The sequence below is a fragment of the Molothrus ater genome, chromosome 1 (genome assembly GCF_012460135.2).
Source record: "Molothrus ater isolate BHLD 08-10-18 breed brown headed cowbird chromosome 1, BPBGC_Mater_1.1, whole genome shotgun sequence".
NCBI lineage: Eukaryota > Metazoa > Chordata > Aves > Passeriformes > Icteridae > Molothrus > Molothrus ater.
In genome coordinates, this window is record NC_050478.2 from 102848540 (window position 1) to 102863896 (window position 15357).

Sequence of the window (15357 nt, forward strand, 5' to 3'; positions counted from 1 at the left end):
AAGCACAAACAATATATTTACATAACCCTTTCCTACCAAGATTTTGCTTGACCCTGTAAATTGGTAACACCCATATTTAATTACTTCACAGATTCTGTGGGGGGGAAACAATGATATATTTGGTGTCATTTTAGAAACATAAAAAAAATTCAACCTTGATGCTAGAATGAGTATATAGATCATGCAATCTCTGTTGCTTACGATTTGAATGTAAATTGAGCGCACACCTTGAGAGGTTCTAGGTAAAGAAACTAAGACTGCTTTTTAGAAATATGTATTTAACCTTGGTGGAAAAGCCACTGAGTTTAAGTCAATTTTCATGTTTTATTGCCAATTCTTCAATGGACTGGCAGTTTTCCAGTCTACAGATGATTTTAAGATATTTTCAACTTGTAGCTCAGACCTTAGAATAAATAACAGTAATAATTTTTAATCCAAACAGCTCATGGCCTATGGAGGGAAGCTGAGATATACTGTTGCCTTTTATGCTTTGGATGGCTTTGGAACCTCAAATTTTGAGCCACAGATTCTAATGAAAGGAGGTCACACCAGCAAGCTGGTCATCTATGTCGACATCCCTTCTCCAGAAAATGGAATAAGAACTGACACGGAAGTAGAAATGAAGGAGGTGAGCCAAAACACAGCAGGAACACAGCATTACCTTGAAGTAAACATGAATGTTCCTGGTTTTAATAATAAATAAATAATAATAATAAATGTGTTATCTTTCCCTAGGATTCTTGGAAGTATTTTAACTCTGTGTCTGATGAGCCTGTCTTACGTTCTGACTTCATGTCTGTGCTCAGCAATGTTGAATACATCCTTATCAAGGCAGCTTATGGCCAAGGATTACAGCAAAGCAGGTAAAGCAACCTCTGACTGCATTTATTTATTGTATTGCATTTACTGTAATTTAATTTACAAATAGCCCCAACTGAGCTGTACAGTAAAGACTTACCTCAGAGAAATTTACAATTTCCTATTTATGACTTCTGCTCTTCCTCTGACAAATAAAAATTATGACTTTTAATTGCAGCAAAATCCCTTTTGAATTATATTTTGTGAAGCACTAAATGGCTCTGCTGTTTACTGTGATAGCAAAACACACAAAGGAGAACAGGCTGACGCACTGTTCTGCAGGACTGATGATATAGTTAAATAAGTTATATTTTCTAAAATATTCCTTTTCCATCTTATTTTTATGGATGTTGAATTTTCTGTTTCTTTTTTCAGTTGAAGCATATGGTCCTCTGAGTTCTTGGGTTTACATCAATCTAGATGTCTCCTGTAGCTTGAAACACTCTGAGCAATGGCAATAAAATAGTCCTACCTCAGAATAGTAGTATTTTATTACCATTTTGTCCAGAACTGTTACTAATGTGAGGGAGGGGATAAGATACCATCATTTCATCTGTCAATCTGGAAACAAACAAGACAAGCAAAGGTGCATCCAATGAAAACCCAATGTCTCTATGTCTTCACAGCTCTGAAGAAGTCTGATTCTACCTCCAGATTTTGTGTTATTTTTGATTCACATGCCCTCAGTTTTGGACAGAGCTTTTTGTTAGCTCTGTCCAAAATTGTGGCGAAAGACAAATGTAGTTGTCTAATATTTCTGATAATGAAGAATTACATACGCTTGCATGGTGGGTTTGGGAAGTTTTCCAGACTGAGAGGGGAGGATCAGCTTTTATTACTTTTAACAATTTCTGATGTGTTTGGTTGTAGATTCTTTAATTCCATAAATAAGTAAAAAAATCTTCAGGTTTTGAGATGTTTGCATGGGACATTATGGAAGATTATGTATTGTAGCCCTGACCTTGAAGCCTGAAAATGTTTTTGGATCTTGTTTTCATGCCTCCTAAGATGTTCATACTCTCTTATGCATTTATCTTGTAGAATTGCAAATATCTCAATGGAAATTGCAGTCAGGTTTGAAGAAATGCATCTAGGCAGACCTCCAGCTCATCTTGTAGAGCAATGTAGGTGTCCTTCTGGTTACACTGGATTGTCCTGCCAGGTACTGAACCCTTGAATCTTTTTTGTATGTCTAATAGTGTGAAAAAAAAAAAAAAAAAAACCACCAAAAAAACCCACCTTTATTGCTTTTAAAAATTGTTGTTGCCTTAGATAGCTGTGATAATTTCTTTAAAATTTTATTTTACTCCCCAAACAACTAGAGCTGTGCTCCAGGATACTACAGGGGAAGGCATACAGAACTCAATGTAAGAGAGCCTCACACTCTGATAGCACCTTGTGTGCCATGTCAGTGCAACAACCACAGTGAAACCTGTGATCCTGACACTGGGAAGTGCTTGGTATGTACATCTTACACATTCTTCTATTGACTTCACTTGAGTGAAATAGCAGTGACCTGTCCAAGGAGTTTTTAGGAGAAGTATACAGCTGTACTACTTGGATAAAATGTGATTTTTTTTTCCCCCCCTACAACTCTGAAAAATGGCAAATCTGAATAGTTTCCCTTATGGTCCATTCAGTAAAATTAGCAAGATTTTGGGGCATTAACATACTCAAAATCATTATTTTAGTTTTAATTTAAATTTTAATATTATTTCTATATTGGTTGAATTTGTCTATTTTTTCTGTGAGACTTTTTGGGCTTCTGGACAAGGTCTGCTTAGGCACACAAAAAAAAAAAAAAGGATGCAGTAAGCCATACTGCACCACAGACTTAAATCAAAGATAAATTCTTTCTCAGGAAGAGAATCGTCTGGGCAGCTTTAAATGAGGCTTTTTTTTTTTTTAAGCACAGAGACTACAGTATTGTAGGAATATGCCTCAGCTAAGTTGATTTGCTCACTTTTCTCATTTTATCCCAAAGGTTGCAAAGAGGGGTCACATATGACTAACACATTTCCTCTCTCTTATGGTCTGACATGCTATGGACAGCAAATTCTCAGCTAACCAAATAAGACATATTAAATCCATTCCCTGGCATTGCTTAGTATTTTTTTTCCAATTATTTTCCCCCAGCAGCTTTATTTTTCCAGCGGTGACTGGGTTAGTTCAAAGTCAACTTCTGCTGAATTCGTTCTTGAAGTTAGTTTTTAAGTGAGTTTCCTTAGTCCTTCAGGCTTTTCTAAGCCATTCTTTTGCTTTCGGGTTTTTACAAAAGTATGTATCTCATGAGTAAGAACTAAGGTTCTCACTTTTGCAAGGCTAAGATGCATAGGTCTTTCACAGAGGTGAATATTCATCATTCTTCCTCTTAGTTTCTTGTTGAGGGTTAGCAAGTCATCTGTGTTTTGGGATTACTGCTCAGACATTTCCAGCTGAGTGGTGTAGGCAAGAGAGTTGTTTTTCACCTGACTGCTGCTCCCTTAAAATAGGAGGTTGCATTGCTACTGTTTACCTCACCAACCAACCTAAAATACTCACCAACAGGCATATGAAATACAGAATAAGAAAAAAGAAAGGTTAAAAGAAAAAAAAGTGGGGGGGAAGCAGAAAAATATTTTTGTTCACTTGGGAGACTAGTCAGTTAAATTGTTTATAATACCAATTTAGTGTTTTAATATTAACAGCACTGGTTTTTGATAAGTGCTCTTGACAAATAAAATGCAGTGTCTGCTAATCCTAACTGGGGATAGTCCTCATCATTTGCTGAAATACTGAAACAGAAAAGCTAGGTATTCTGTTTAATTTGTCCTTTTTGTTTGTTTGTTTCTTTTGTTTGGATTTTTTGTTTTGGGGTTTTTTTAGGATTTCTTGTTTTGTACTGTGATGTCCTGACCTGAATTGATTAATAGTAGCAAAAATACATAGAGTTTATGGAAATTTAAAAAAGAAATTAGGTCAGCCTGCCTGAAGGGGCATTCACATAAGAGAAAATATGCTGGCATTCTGCTTGCATAAAAAGTTTTTTCACTCAGAGAATTTTGACCAGGGAGTAGTGACATGCAGAGATCATTGTCGGAATCTGTACACATGTATTGATAAAGTAGATAAAGTTATTCCTGTTTCTTGTTGTTTTAAACCATCTGAATTTTTTGTCTCAGAACTGCAGAGATAACACAGTTGGTGATTACTGCAGTGCTTGTGCCCCAGGCTACTACGGGAAAGTAACTGGATCTGCCAGTGACTGCTCTCCTTGTGCCTGTCCCAGAGCCAACCCTGTCAGGTAACCAGGACTTACTAAATCCAGTGCACATTTTACCATTCCCATTTCTTGTGTTGTTTGTCCAACCTCCTACTCCTTCTGCTCCTCCTACACTATGGCAGTAGGGGTTGGTTACTGTTAGATGTTCTTAATTTTTATACATTTGAATGCTGCCTATTCTTATTTAGTAAATGGAGCTTGCATTCTGAGCTGTATTAGTATGAAACTGAACTGAACTGTATGAAATTTTAAAATAAAAAGATTAGGTGTTAGATGAGTAATTTTTTTCTCTAAGACTATAACAGACACATAGACTGTTTTATTGATAGTTGACTAAGTTCCTGTGACATTGTTTAGTATCAAATGTGAGTCTCCTTCTTCATTCAGAGAACACTACTTTTGTATTTACAAAGATTCAAGCCATCCCCACTCAATGCAGGAACTTTTCATGAGATCAGTCCATGGGGAAGAACAAACACTCTTTTGTCTGAAATTTATACATCTGCTTGTTTGGTAGAGGAACAGTTAACATTGTATTTTGAAAGACAAAATGCTGAACAGGCTGGTTTTTTTCAGAAGCTTAAGAAGCATATTTGTTATTTGCTTTTGTATAATTGAGTCAGAATGAGAGTCTAGCAATTCTGGCGTCTTCATGCCAGCCTCAGTTAAATACATGCATTAGCCATGTCATGCAGCATCCATTTTACATTGTCTTACCTTTTCAAAGGAAGGCCATAATGGGCTCTAGCATGTTCTGCAGTAATGGAGCTGCATTGGGCAACCAAACTTAACTAATTTAAAGTACAAATTCAAGAGAAATGCAATCAGATTAAACAGAAGGTGCTGTTGCTTACAGTATTTAACCCGTGGCTGAAGGTGTTATCTGTCTTTGTATGGTATTACATGATAGCAGGTATTTGTTTATCCTTCCCCTAGTTTTAGTCCCACTTGTGTCCTGAAAGGTGCTCATGATTACCACTGTGATGCCTGTCTCCCAGGATATGAAGGACAGTACTGTGAAAGGTGAGTTACATATGATGTTCCAATTGATTCCCAACTCCCCAGAACAGTTTGGTTAATATGAGCCATATGTGCACTCAGATTATTCAGTGTTCATAAATAAGTGTATAAATGAGCGCTCAAGGACTTGGAGTGATTTGCTAGTTTCTGTTGAACTATTAATAACAACCCCAAGCTGTCAGTACATGTAGCATCTGATGTCATGATGAATACTCCATGATGTTCAGTGTGCCATTCCTCCCTGTAGGTGCTCCCCTGGCTACTACGGTGCCCCCCAGCTCCCTGGTGGCAGCTGCCGTGTGTGCCAGTGCAATCCGGGCGGTTCCGTTCATGGGAATTGCGACAGTGCCACCGGGCAGTGCCTCTGCAAGCCGGGGGTGACGGGACAGCTCTGCCAGGAGTGTGAGCCCAGGCACCTTCTGCTGGAGGACGAGTGTGTCTGTAGGTGCTTTTTAAATTGTTTGCTTTCCCAAGGGGCTGTGGTCTGCTCCAGTGGTATTTATGTGCAATGGTTATTCCTTGGATGGGTTTATGATGTCAGGCCCTGTTCTTTCTGTGAAGGAAGGAAACCCTAACAACTTATTATTTCTGTAAAACAGAGAGGTCTGGAGAAGGTGTTCTCTGGAGGTCTCGTCCAACCTCAGCCATTCTGTGAACGCAGAGGAAACTACAGTAGAGATCATAACATCAGCCAAGCAGTTAATCCTTAAACTGCCTTAAACAAGTTTAAGGAAAGATAATTTCAAGAATTTTGCTGACCATATAATATTTATTGAAAAATCCTGAATTCCTATGTCATTGACCCTTTGGATGTGAGGTTCCTGTAATAATGCTTTTGGAATTGTGCCAGGTTTATAGGCATTCTCCACCAATAATAAGTCATATTCCCCCAATAATTACTCTTATAATTCTTTATGGGAGTGTAAGTAGCAGAAAGGCACATCTAGTACAGCAATCTGCTTAATCTGCTTCTGTAATGAATCGGGATTTAGAACTCTGGTTTTATTTTGTATAAATAAGAAAAAAATCTGAGAAATAAATGGAATTACAGGACTGTAGGCTTGAATTTCCTGTCTGCCATACTTGTTTGACTGAGTGGCTTCAACATGGATTTATTGCAAAAAAGCTAAATAGGCTCAATAAGCTTATAATGCAGCAAGCAGCTCAATAGTTAGCAGGACCAGTAGGGCTCTAATGTGTGCTAACCTAAGGAGAGTGTGTTTGGAATAAGTTCACTCTTGGGCAAGAAGGGAAAGGCAAGACTACAAATCTGTACATTCAGAGTTATTATACTTTATCGCTTCTAACTCAGAAGATGAAGGCACATACTGTCTAAATCAAAAGTGCAGTATTTTTTGCCTTCATTTTAATAATAATACTGCTTCCTTAAATTTTTTACTTAGCTTGTGATGACAACTGCACAGGAGTTTTATTAAACAGTTTGGACAATCTCGATGAGGCCATGCTTTCAGTGAACCTCACTGGCATTGACCGTGTGCCCTATGGGATATTGTCAGAGTTGGAGAATGCAACACAACATCTGAAGGTAAATGAACACATCAACAGCAGAAATATTCAGTCACTTTTAAAGCAAAACTTGCAGCCACCTACAGGTGCTAGTAATTTGACAGAAGGCCTCCTGAAGTTCATAGCTTGACTATGTGTAAGTGATTAAGGCCAGATTAAGACCATTATGTTTGCTGTGGAAATATATAGGCAGCCAAATAAGGTATAAGTTTCTTTTCATCTGTTGCACTGGCATTTAAATAAATGGATTGATATATTTTTCAATCACCAATCGAATTTCTGAATGTGCTGTATGTATGTGCTTTGTGTAGATTATATGCCTTCTTAAGTCTGGCTAGCAAGGGGATTAACTTTCAGTGGTGAAATAGAAACAGCAGGCCAGGTCTTCTCCCTTTTTGGTCCCTTTGCTAAAGAGCTGCCAAGGCATAGATTTAGGGGTGTTTCCCTAGAGTTCCCTGGGTCCTTCCCTGGATTGATGCACTGCTTTTCCTTTGCAAGGGTGCTTGGAGTGCAGCAGTTTGCTTTCTTTTTGGCTGTGTGGCAGTCCAAGTGCTTTACTCAATCCTTCATCTCAGGACACTAAAGTTTCAGTGTTGGACACTTTCAGACTGCTTGGGGCTAACTTCCCTTCAGCTCCTCCCCACTTTAAACAAAGCATGAAATACCACTTTTTGTGACTGCAGAAGGTCATTTATTGTTGCTGAGGAATAGGTTCATGTGGCCTCTGCAGAAAAACAGAGATAAACAGGAACCTCCCTTTTTCATGACTACTAAAAATAAGCACACTTCTTGGTGTCTTCTCAGTAATAGTCAAGCAGAAAAGCTCTGAGTTGGAAACAAAGCTATCTTCTTTGTATTTCACCGTATCACAAGAAAATCAAAATACTGTGAGCCTTTTTGCACTGTCAAATTCAGCAAATTAAAATATTGAATTATAATTTCTTCTGTTTAAGATATAAGGCAGAATGAGTTCCAATCAGTGTACTTCTAAATGTTAATAGTTACAATAATTGATGGCAAACTTGATTAAATTACATGTTTATGCTTCAGCAGAGGTACTCTTATCCTTTAATTTTAGTTGTTAACCTTTTAGTTTGAAAGCTTCGGTTATGCCTCCCTTCCCATATATCCTAAGCATAAACGTACTGAACTATTGTAATACTTCAAGGATTCACTTGCTTTCTATAATTAGTTTGTGTTTGTTTGCTCCTGCACCATCATCTTTTACTTGGAAACATTATTCATATGTAGTTTTTATTGAGCACTATATTGCAAAGAAAAGTCAAATCTTAGGTAAAAATAAGGGCAGTTTAAGTTTCTATTTACTTCTTAAGTAAGTTTAGCTTTCCTAACTGTAGTAAGTTTGTAGTAAGTTCACCTTAAGTAGTTAAGTAAGCTTCTACTTACTTCTTACTTTTTAAGTTTTAGTATATACATTTTTTCAATATTAAAATTAAATCAAAGCCAGATGTCACTGTATTAGAAGTGGGGTGCTTAAAGTGATATAAAACTTCTTGTGACTCATGTAATTTCATTTATTTGGGCCATGGTGTTTTTTAAACAACTGAATTGTGTGGGTAAGTTGATAGTCTTGACATTTTTCTCTGTTTGGAAGAAGGTATTCCCCTTTTTCTGGACATTTAAAGATTATGTTGCCTTTTACCTTGTACCAAAGAAACTGTGGCAGGAGGCCAGAAAATCCCCAAGGTTATTTCTGTGAATTACAGATCTTCCCTGAAGGGCTGTCCCCTCACTGTGTTGCCTCTGCCTCATGCTGGCAGCTCAGGAACTTTACTTCCTCTGTTTTGTACCTTTCTGTGGGTCCTTTGGTAATGACAACATTATCAATCAGATTCAGATTGTCCATTGGAAGACTTCAGTAGTTCTGTTTTTCTAGTTAAGGCCTCCTGCTTTACTCCTCCTGATACACCTAACTTTGTTGCTGTCCTGTCCTGCTTTTTTGAACTAGGCTTTTAAAGAAATCTGCTGGGCTGTAAGGCTCAAGAGCTTTAGCTTTCTCTTTCACTTGTTTTTCATGCTGAGGACAAGACTTTGAAATTTCCATTTGACACAAGGCTGGATACTCTTGTGTATTACTTTTTAAAAAATTTGGATTTTACTTATATGTGTGTGTGTATATATATATATATATATATATATATATATATATATATATGTAACTTATTATTGTATTTACAATGATTGGCTCTAAACCATCTAAAATCTAAAAATAACCTTTGCTAGACTTGCTCTCCCTGTAAGAGATGCCCTGTCTTTGCATCTTCAGAGAAGTGGTATTCTGTTGCAGGCCTTGACTGTATCAAATATAATAGATTTGGGTACAATGAACCTATTTATTGCTGTATGGAGCAGGTTTGAGGTGACCTTGAAGGCAAATACAGCCTATTATTCTTTCTCATTGACAAAGGGACCCACAGGACTGCTGATCTCCAGGGTCATCTTCACAGATACACCCTAGTGCAGCTGTTCTGATAGGACCTGGCTGCTGAAATGATAGCAGCTGTAGGACTGGATGAAATATTTAATTTGAAGAGCCTTGGAACTCCTCAAAATAGTTTATTTGGGCAGCTCAGACTGTGGAGAAATTGAGAATCAGGAATGCAGAACTGCTGCTTCCTTCCTTTTTACTCAATTAAAAATACAACCTGGCTGGATTCTTGCTTATTTAAAGAAATGGTACACTGTGTTGCATGAACTGTATGTATGTAATTGCTTTGTCATCTGGTGTGCTTTGAAAATCAGTCCTTTCAAACATATAAATAATCTAAATAGTGTGCATAATTATTTTCTTCCCAACTTTTCTGGACCCACGACAAAGTCTTCAAATTACAATGTGCTATCACTTCTCATTTCTTATAGAGGTCTATAATTCCTAGAGAAGACCCAACTTACTCGTTAGATACAGCAAAAGAAAATCTTTTGAATTTATCAGGTGGAATTGATTACCTGCATGAAGAGGTAGGTGCTGGCTTCTTTATTCTTAGCCTATCTGGAGAAATCATTTGAGATTTCATAGCATAATAGTGCAATGCTAGAGACTTGTTCAGAAATCATCCAAAATCTGTAGAGCTCATTGAAAGAATTCAGTCTGTACTGTAGTCTTCCTGAAAAGGGGAGTTAATTGCTTTGTAGAAATCTTCTGCAAATGATAGTGGTTTATGATATTGTCCAGGAGATTTACATAGTTTCTGTTAAAGTTAAAAGTTTTTTAGTACTGTGTTCATTTAATTTCCTAAAACTGGAGAGAGCAAATTATTTTCTTCTCATTGGTTTTCATATGTGGAGCTAATTAAAAGTTCTGTCATAGCTGAATGTTCACCAAAAAGTCCTTGATACCCATAGTATTATGTTTAAAATGGTCTCAGGAGAAATAAATCTGCTAAAGTCTCACAGGAAAGATAGATAACATCTGTATTCTTTATCCAGTCTTAACAGAAGAATAATTATAGGTAGGAAATAGACCATAGTACTTCAGCCATTAGATCTCATTTGCTTACCAAATGTTCTTATAATTTTCTGGCCATATATAGACAATCTAACCAGGTGCTTCCACTGAATGCTATTATTGTATTGCATTAATATTGATGTATCCAGAACTGTGATTTTCTTAACAAACATTAGTTGTAGCTAAAAAATTATATAATATTTACTTAGTAAAGAAATAGCTTTGCTAATTATCAGCTTACTGATTATGGAAATAATTGATAACTCTGATCTGAGACTCTGGAACTTTAAACACAATTAAGGCATCTGCAAGGATGGAAGCACCAGAGATTCGTAAAGCAGTTAGGTTTACCTTACCAAAAAGCATTGTTTCCTTAAACTAAAATATTCTCAGTATTAAGAAAATAAGCGTAAAACCATAGTCAAGAGTCAGGAATTAATCTTTGGTACAATGGAGTTTTAGGAGAACTGTGAAATATCATCTCTGATTTTATTCTAGACTACTAGATTTTTGAAAAAAGCTCAGCAACTTGACACAATGACTCAGAAAACCAGGAATAAAAGTCAAGAACTGACTGGCTTTATTGACACAGTGCATACAACCATCAAAGGTATCTTGTTTTTAAGATATTTCCATTTCTTTATAAAATTTAGTAAGGGTATGTCCCGTGCAACTCTTAAAGTCCTATCTACATGGAAAATGCTACAGTTTGCACTGGGGATTCAAATATGTTCCTTTTTTTAAATGGTATGACTAAATTTTTTATTCTCCTCCTCAGTACTTGCTGAAGTTGCTTTGTCACTAAATGAAACACTGGGCCTGGATCTGCCACTGTCAAATGCTACATCTCAGAGCCTGCACGATGATATTTCTGCCCTTTTGGATGCATTGCGCAAGAAGGATTTTGCTCAGCAGCACCATAATGCTACCACAGTCCAAAAGTAAGCCTGTTGCACCAAAAACTTTATTTCACATATGTCTCTGCCATGCAACACTGCTTTTCTGAGGAGATACCTGGAGAAACATTTTGCTATAATAAGTGGCAGTATGATAGTTAGCCCAGGTGGAGCTATGTGAACTTTGCTTTGAAGTTACATGATTTGGTGATACTTGGTCATCCCATGTGATACAAATCAATAATAAAGTCTTTTAGAAGTCTGTAAAATCAGTAGTAAGGGCTGTTAACTTGGATGTGATACAAAATTCCCTTGCAATAAGTCAAAAGACTCACTGATTTCAGATTCTTTCAGATCTGACCCTAATACACATCTCTGTGTTGGTTTTGGCTGAAAACTCTCTCAGTCAATTGCAAGCACAGGACACGTCAGGCCTGCATAAGGACATGACAATTGATTGTCACTGGAATATGTAACACAAACATCTGCAAATAAAAGCATTTTTTTGAGCATTCTGAGCCATTACTTAGGATTGTATTCTGTTGTCTTGATTTGTCCCCTGTTGAAGGCTATTTTGAAATGGCTTTTATAGTCACTATTAGTGCTTATTGCCAGACTTGGCAAGATAAAAAAATTACTGTTACAAAAGTCAGCAAATCTTTTGTTCCACTTTCAGAAATACTAACTAATGCTATATCACACCAAAACATTAGGAATGTTAACATTGGCTTCAGGGACCAGGATTTAGACCAGAGTAGAATATTTCTGAAAATTTGACTTTTTTTTTTATAAAGTGCTTTGGATTAAGCAGGATAGAGTATTTGTGTTGGTAGCATGTCTCATTTTGTTCAGCAGACTCTTCTGCTGAATATAGAACTGTATAGAAACTATACAGACATGAAAATGGACCAGAAATGTACCATTTATTCTTATTAGGAGCTACAAATATGTCTCCAAATGTGTTGTTCCATAGTAACAGCATGTTCTGACTTTCAACATCAACAGCTTTTGAGCTGTTATAGAAGGTGTTTGAAAATTAACTTTTTCAATTATAGTCTCTGTTGAAATTTCTGAAAGCTCTCTGATAAGGGCCCTTGACAGATCGAAGCAGAGAGCTAATAAGTTCTATAAGGTTGTTTGCTCTGCAGAATTTCTTAAGAAATGCAGCTGTAAATTCAAAAATTATTTAAATAAGCAGCTTGCTAGTCTGTTTTTTAGAGAGTAGATGTTGCCACATGAGTCACAGTGGACTGAGTTTGTGATAATGTACTTTAGACAGCATCTGTAACTGAGGTCTCCACACATTTGCCATGAAAGGCAAAGGCCCCAGACAATTTGGAATATAACGTTTTTACTCTATGCTGAAACAGAAGCCATTATTGACTTGTAATACTTTAGATCTTGTAATTTTTAAGGCTGTGGCTTCTGATTGAAGGGATTCTGAATTTTTTGTTTTAGGAAATACATGCAAATGCACATCTGCTATTCAGTAAGAAAGATGGAATACATTTTGCTGTGTATAACTGTGAAATAAAGTAGGTTTCTTTCACTTTGGCTAAAGATCTATGTTATATGCACTCAGATTAACAAGGACAAACATTTATGTAAAAATACCATTTCAGGAGTTGCCATGTTCAGCATATGTGCTGAAATGAAGAGAAACGAAGGAATAGACTTCCAGGATAATTATAATTTCTGTTCCTTCAGTTCTGGAAAGTGTTCAAATGAAGATGCAAATATTCCCAAATAGAATGGCTGAAGCACTTAACAGCTGACAGATTTTGGAGAATTTAATATTTGCCTGATAATCTCTGTTGCTGACTAAAAATATAACTGCAGAGATTGTTCATATCAGTGTTCATTTTAATGAGTCTCTTTATTTCTATTTGATATTTAAACTTTTCTGGACTCTTGCATATATGTCTTTCAGTTCTGGTTACTTGTTTCTTTCCAGTGTCAATCCCTGTAAATGATGTTTTGGTCCTACATTCAAAATATAAATCACTACAATTAGGTTATAGAGTACTCCCAGAGGAAAGTTTCACTGAGATTTTGATGTGGGTGGGTATGTCCCAAATCAAGTCCAAACAAAAGTGATTCATACTCACCCCTTTTCCCTCTAGTCCTTAGAAGCAAAGTTTATGAACTGTATTACTGTCCTCTCCCCAGGCAGTCATAATTTTGTGTGGTAAGATGAATAACTAAACCACCATGTATGCTATTCTAGAAAAAAATGGAAGACTTTAGCAGGAAGATGCATATAAATTAATTTCACATGACACCATTTTCTCCTTAAGAAATCCATGCCTAAGTTCCTCCTTTGCTGATTCTTTAAGCTCTGATTCTCTCCTTTTTCAGAGCTGCAGAAAAGTTGTTGACCCAGGTTCAGAAAGAGTATCTCAAACCCCAGCAGGAAGTTGCTGAACTGATAATGAACGCCAGCCAATTCTTATCAAAGCAGAATAGCAGACTGCAGGATGCCCAGGACCTGGTGAACGAGGCGCTCGCTAACATCAATGAGACCCATCGCTTGTTTCCTCTCATCTCCAGCAACCTGGCAGAGTTAAATGTAAGATTGGACAGTCAGTGTTGCTGCATAAGAAATACCAAATATGTGATTGTGTTTAAAAAGCTGATATTTTACATTTTTAAGCATATTTAAATGTTTTAATATATATGATACCTTAAAAATTTAAAGGAAACCAGACCCCTGTTTGAAAACCACAATATTATCTTATGTGAATTCATCAGTATAGCTGGCTTATCAGCCTGCTGTAAAACACTTGATTTATGCTATAGGACAAAAAGCTAAAAATAAAGGAAGGTGAAGAAGTCTCGACCATGCTCATTAAAGAAGGGGAGGTCCTACTGAGTGATGCTGCTGCTCTTACCCAAGATGTAGAGAACTCTACATTTGTAAGTCCTAAAGTTTTAACATCCTCTTAGAGACTCTTAAGTTTATTTTGCTAGTGAAACAAAAACAAAAAAAAAAGAGAAACATTTTTTTTTGCAGAATGTGGAAGTCCACCAGGATGGGTTGGTCCTGTGGAACGCCAAACTGAGGCATCATGTGGATGAGCTGGTGATGCAGATGTCTGTGAGAGGAGTACTTGACTTGGTATACAGAGCTGAGGAACATGCCACGCAGTTCCAAAGACTTGCAGATGCACTAGAGAGGTGATCAACTCAAGAATTACAAAATTATGAGGTTTACATTAGTGTCAGATTTAATACGTAGAGGCCTAACTCACTAAACTCATTCCCTGCCCATGTTTTGAAAACAGAAAATTTTGATTGGAGTAACATTAAGCAATTCTTGACCTCATCACTGCTAGATAAATTCAATAAAGCAAAATTTAATATAGATGAGATTTCAGATGCTTATAATTTCCTCCTAGAACCTGCGTCTGTACTTAGCTTTGAGTTTCAGATAGGGGCTTGTTTCTGTTCTGTTTAGGCAATATGATTTGTTTGTTCTAAGGGTCTTTATAAATTGAAAAAAATTAACATAGGCAAAAGGGAACAAATTAGGAGAAAAAAATAGAGATGGAATGGAAAAAAGCAGAACAGCAACTAACAAAATAGAGAAAAGCCCCGTAATTGAAAACCTTTTAACTTGGTCTTTCAGTTCAAAATAATGAATTGAAACCCCCTTATGCAACCTTGGGCAAGGTGTGCTTGTTTTCTTCAGAATGCATCATGTATTCTGGAAAGATGTGCATGTTGTAATTGAAGATATGGAACTCAGTGCTTGATTGAAAACAGGATTGCTTGTTAATTGTCTCTTCAGTGACCTTTCCAGAGTAAGAAATGTGACTCTGAACACAACTGCTGCTATCTACACTCACTCCAGTGTTAAAAGTGTGATTGAAAGAACAGAAAGTTTGGCAGATGATGCATCTAGAGTTGTGAATGGCCCCTTGGATTTAGTAAGTACCAATATTAGTACTTTAATTTATGTCTTCTCCTTTCTCATTTAGGAATATTTGTTCTAATTATTTCTGCACTTGCTGAAAACTTGAGTCTTCTTGATGGAGGCATGTCCTTGATGGCAGCCTGTTGTTTTTTTTTTCACCAGCTAGTATGTACTGTATCCTGAATCACTACTCCAAGGCAGTAATGACACCACATCTCAAGTTCTGCTTACCTTGCTTTTCTCTCTGCCACAGTACCATTTTCCCTTTGTTTTGTTTGCTTTTTAATGTCTAATGCATGTTTAGCTGGACTGGACTTGATTCTGTGAGGATTTATATCAGACATTTGACATGTATTCCAGTAGAACTTAAATTCCCAAACCTCTAGTGCTCCCTTCCACCTTTGTAATTATT

At 36.7% G+C, this 15357-nt stretch overlaps 1 protein-coding gene across 1 annotated transcript in view; it reads left to right on the forward strand.

Annotated features, from left to right (window-relative positions):
* Positions 1–15357, forward strand: part of LAMA1 (laminin subunit alpha 1) — a 97966-nt gene that overhangs the window by 58326 nt on the left and 24283 nt on the right. The window contains exons 27-41 of the mRNA XM_054515054.1: positions 443–628; positions 736–863; positions 1900–2020; positions 2181–2318; positions 4020–4141; positions 5057–5143; positions 5388–5581; positions 6544–6686; positions 9548–9646; positions 10632–10743; positions 10912–11074; positions 13388–13598; positions 13829–13945; positions 14043–14206; positions 14820–14958. Of these exons, the coding sequence (XP_054371029.1) occupies positions 443–628; positions 736–863; positions 1900–2020; positions 2181–2318; positions 4020–4141; positions 5057–5143; positions 5388–5581; positions 6544–6686; positions 9548–9646; positions 10632–10743; positions 10912–11074; positions 13388–13598; positions 13829–13945; positions 14043–14206; positions 14820–14958 (2124 nt within the window). The remainder of the gene's footprint in view (positions 1–442; positions 629–735; positions 864–1899; positions 2021–2180; positions 2319–4019; positions 4142–5056; positions 5144–5387; positions 5582–6543; positions 6687–9547; positions 9647–10631; positions 10744–10911; positions 11075–13387; positions 13599–13828; positions 13946–14042; positions 14207–14819; positions 14959–15357) is intronic.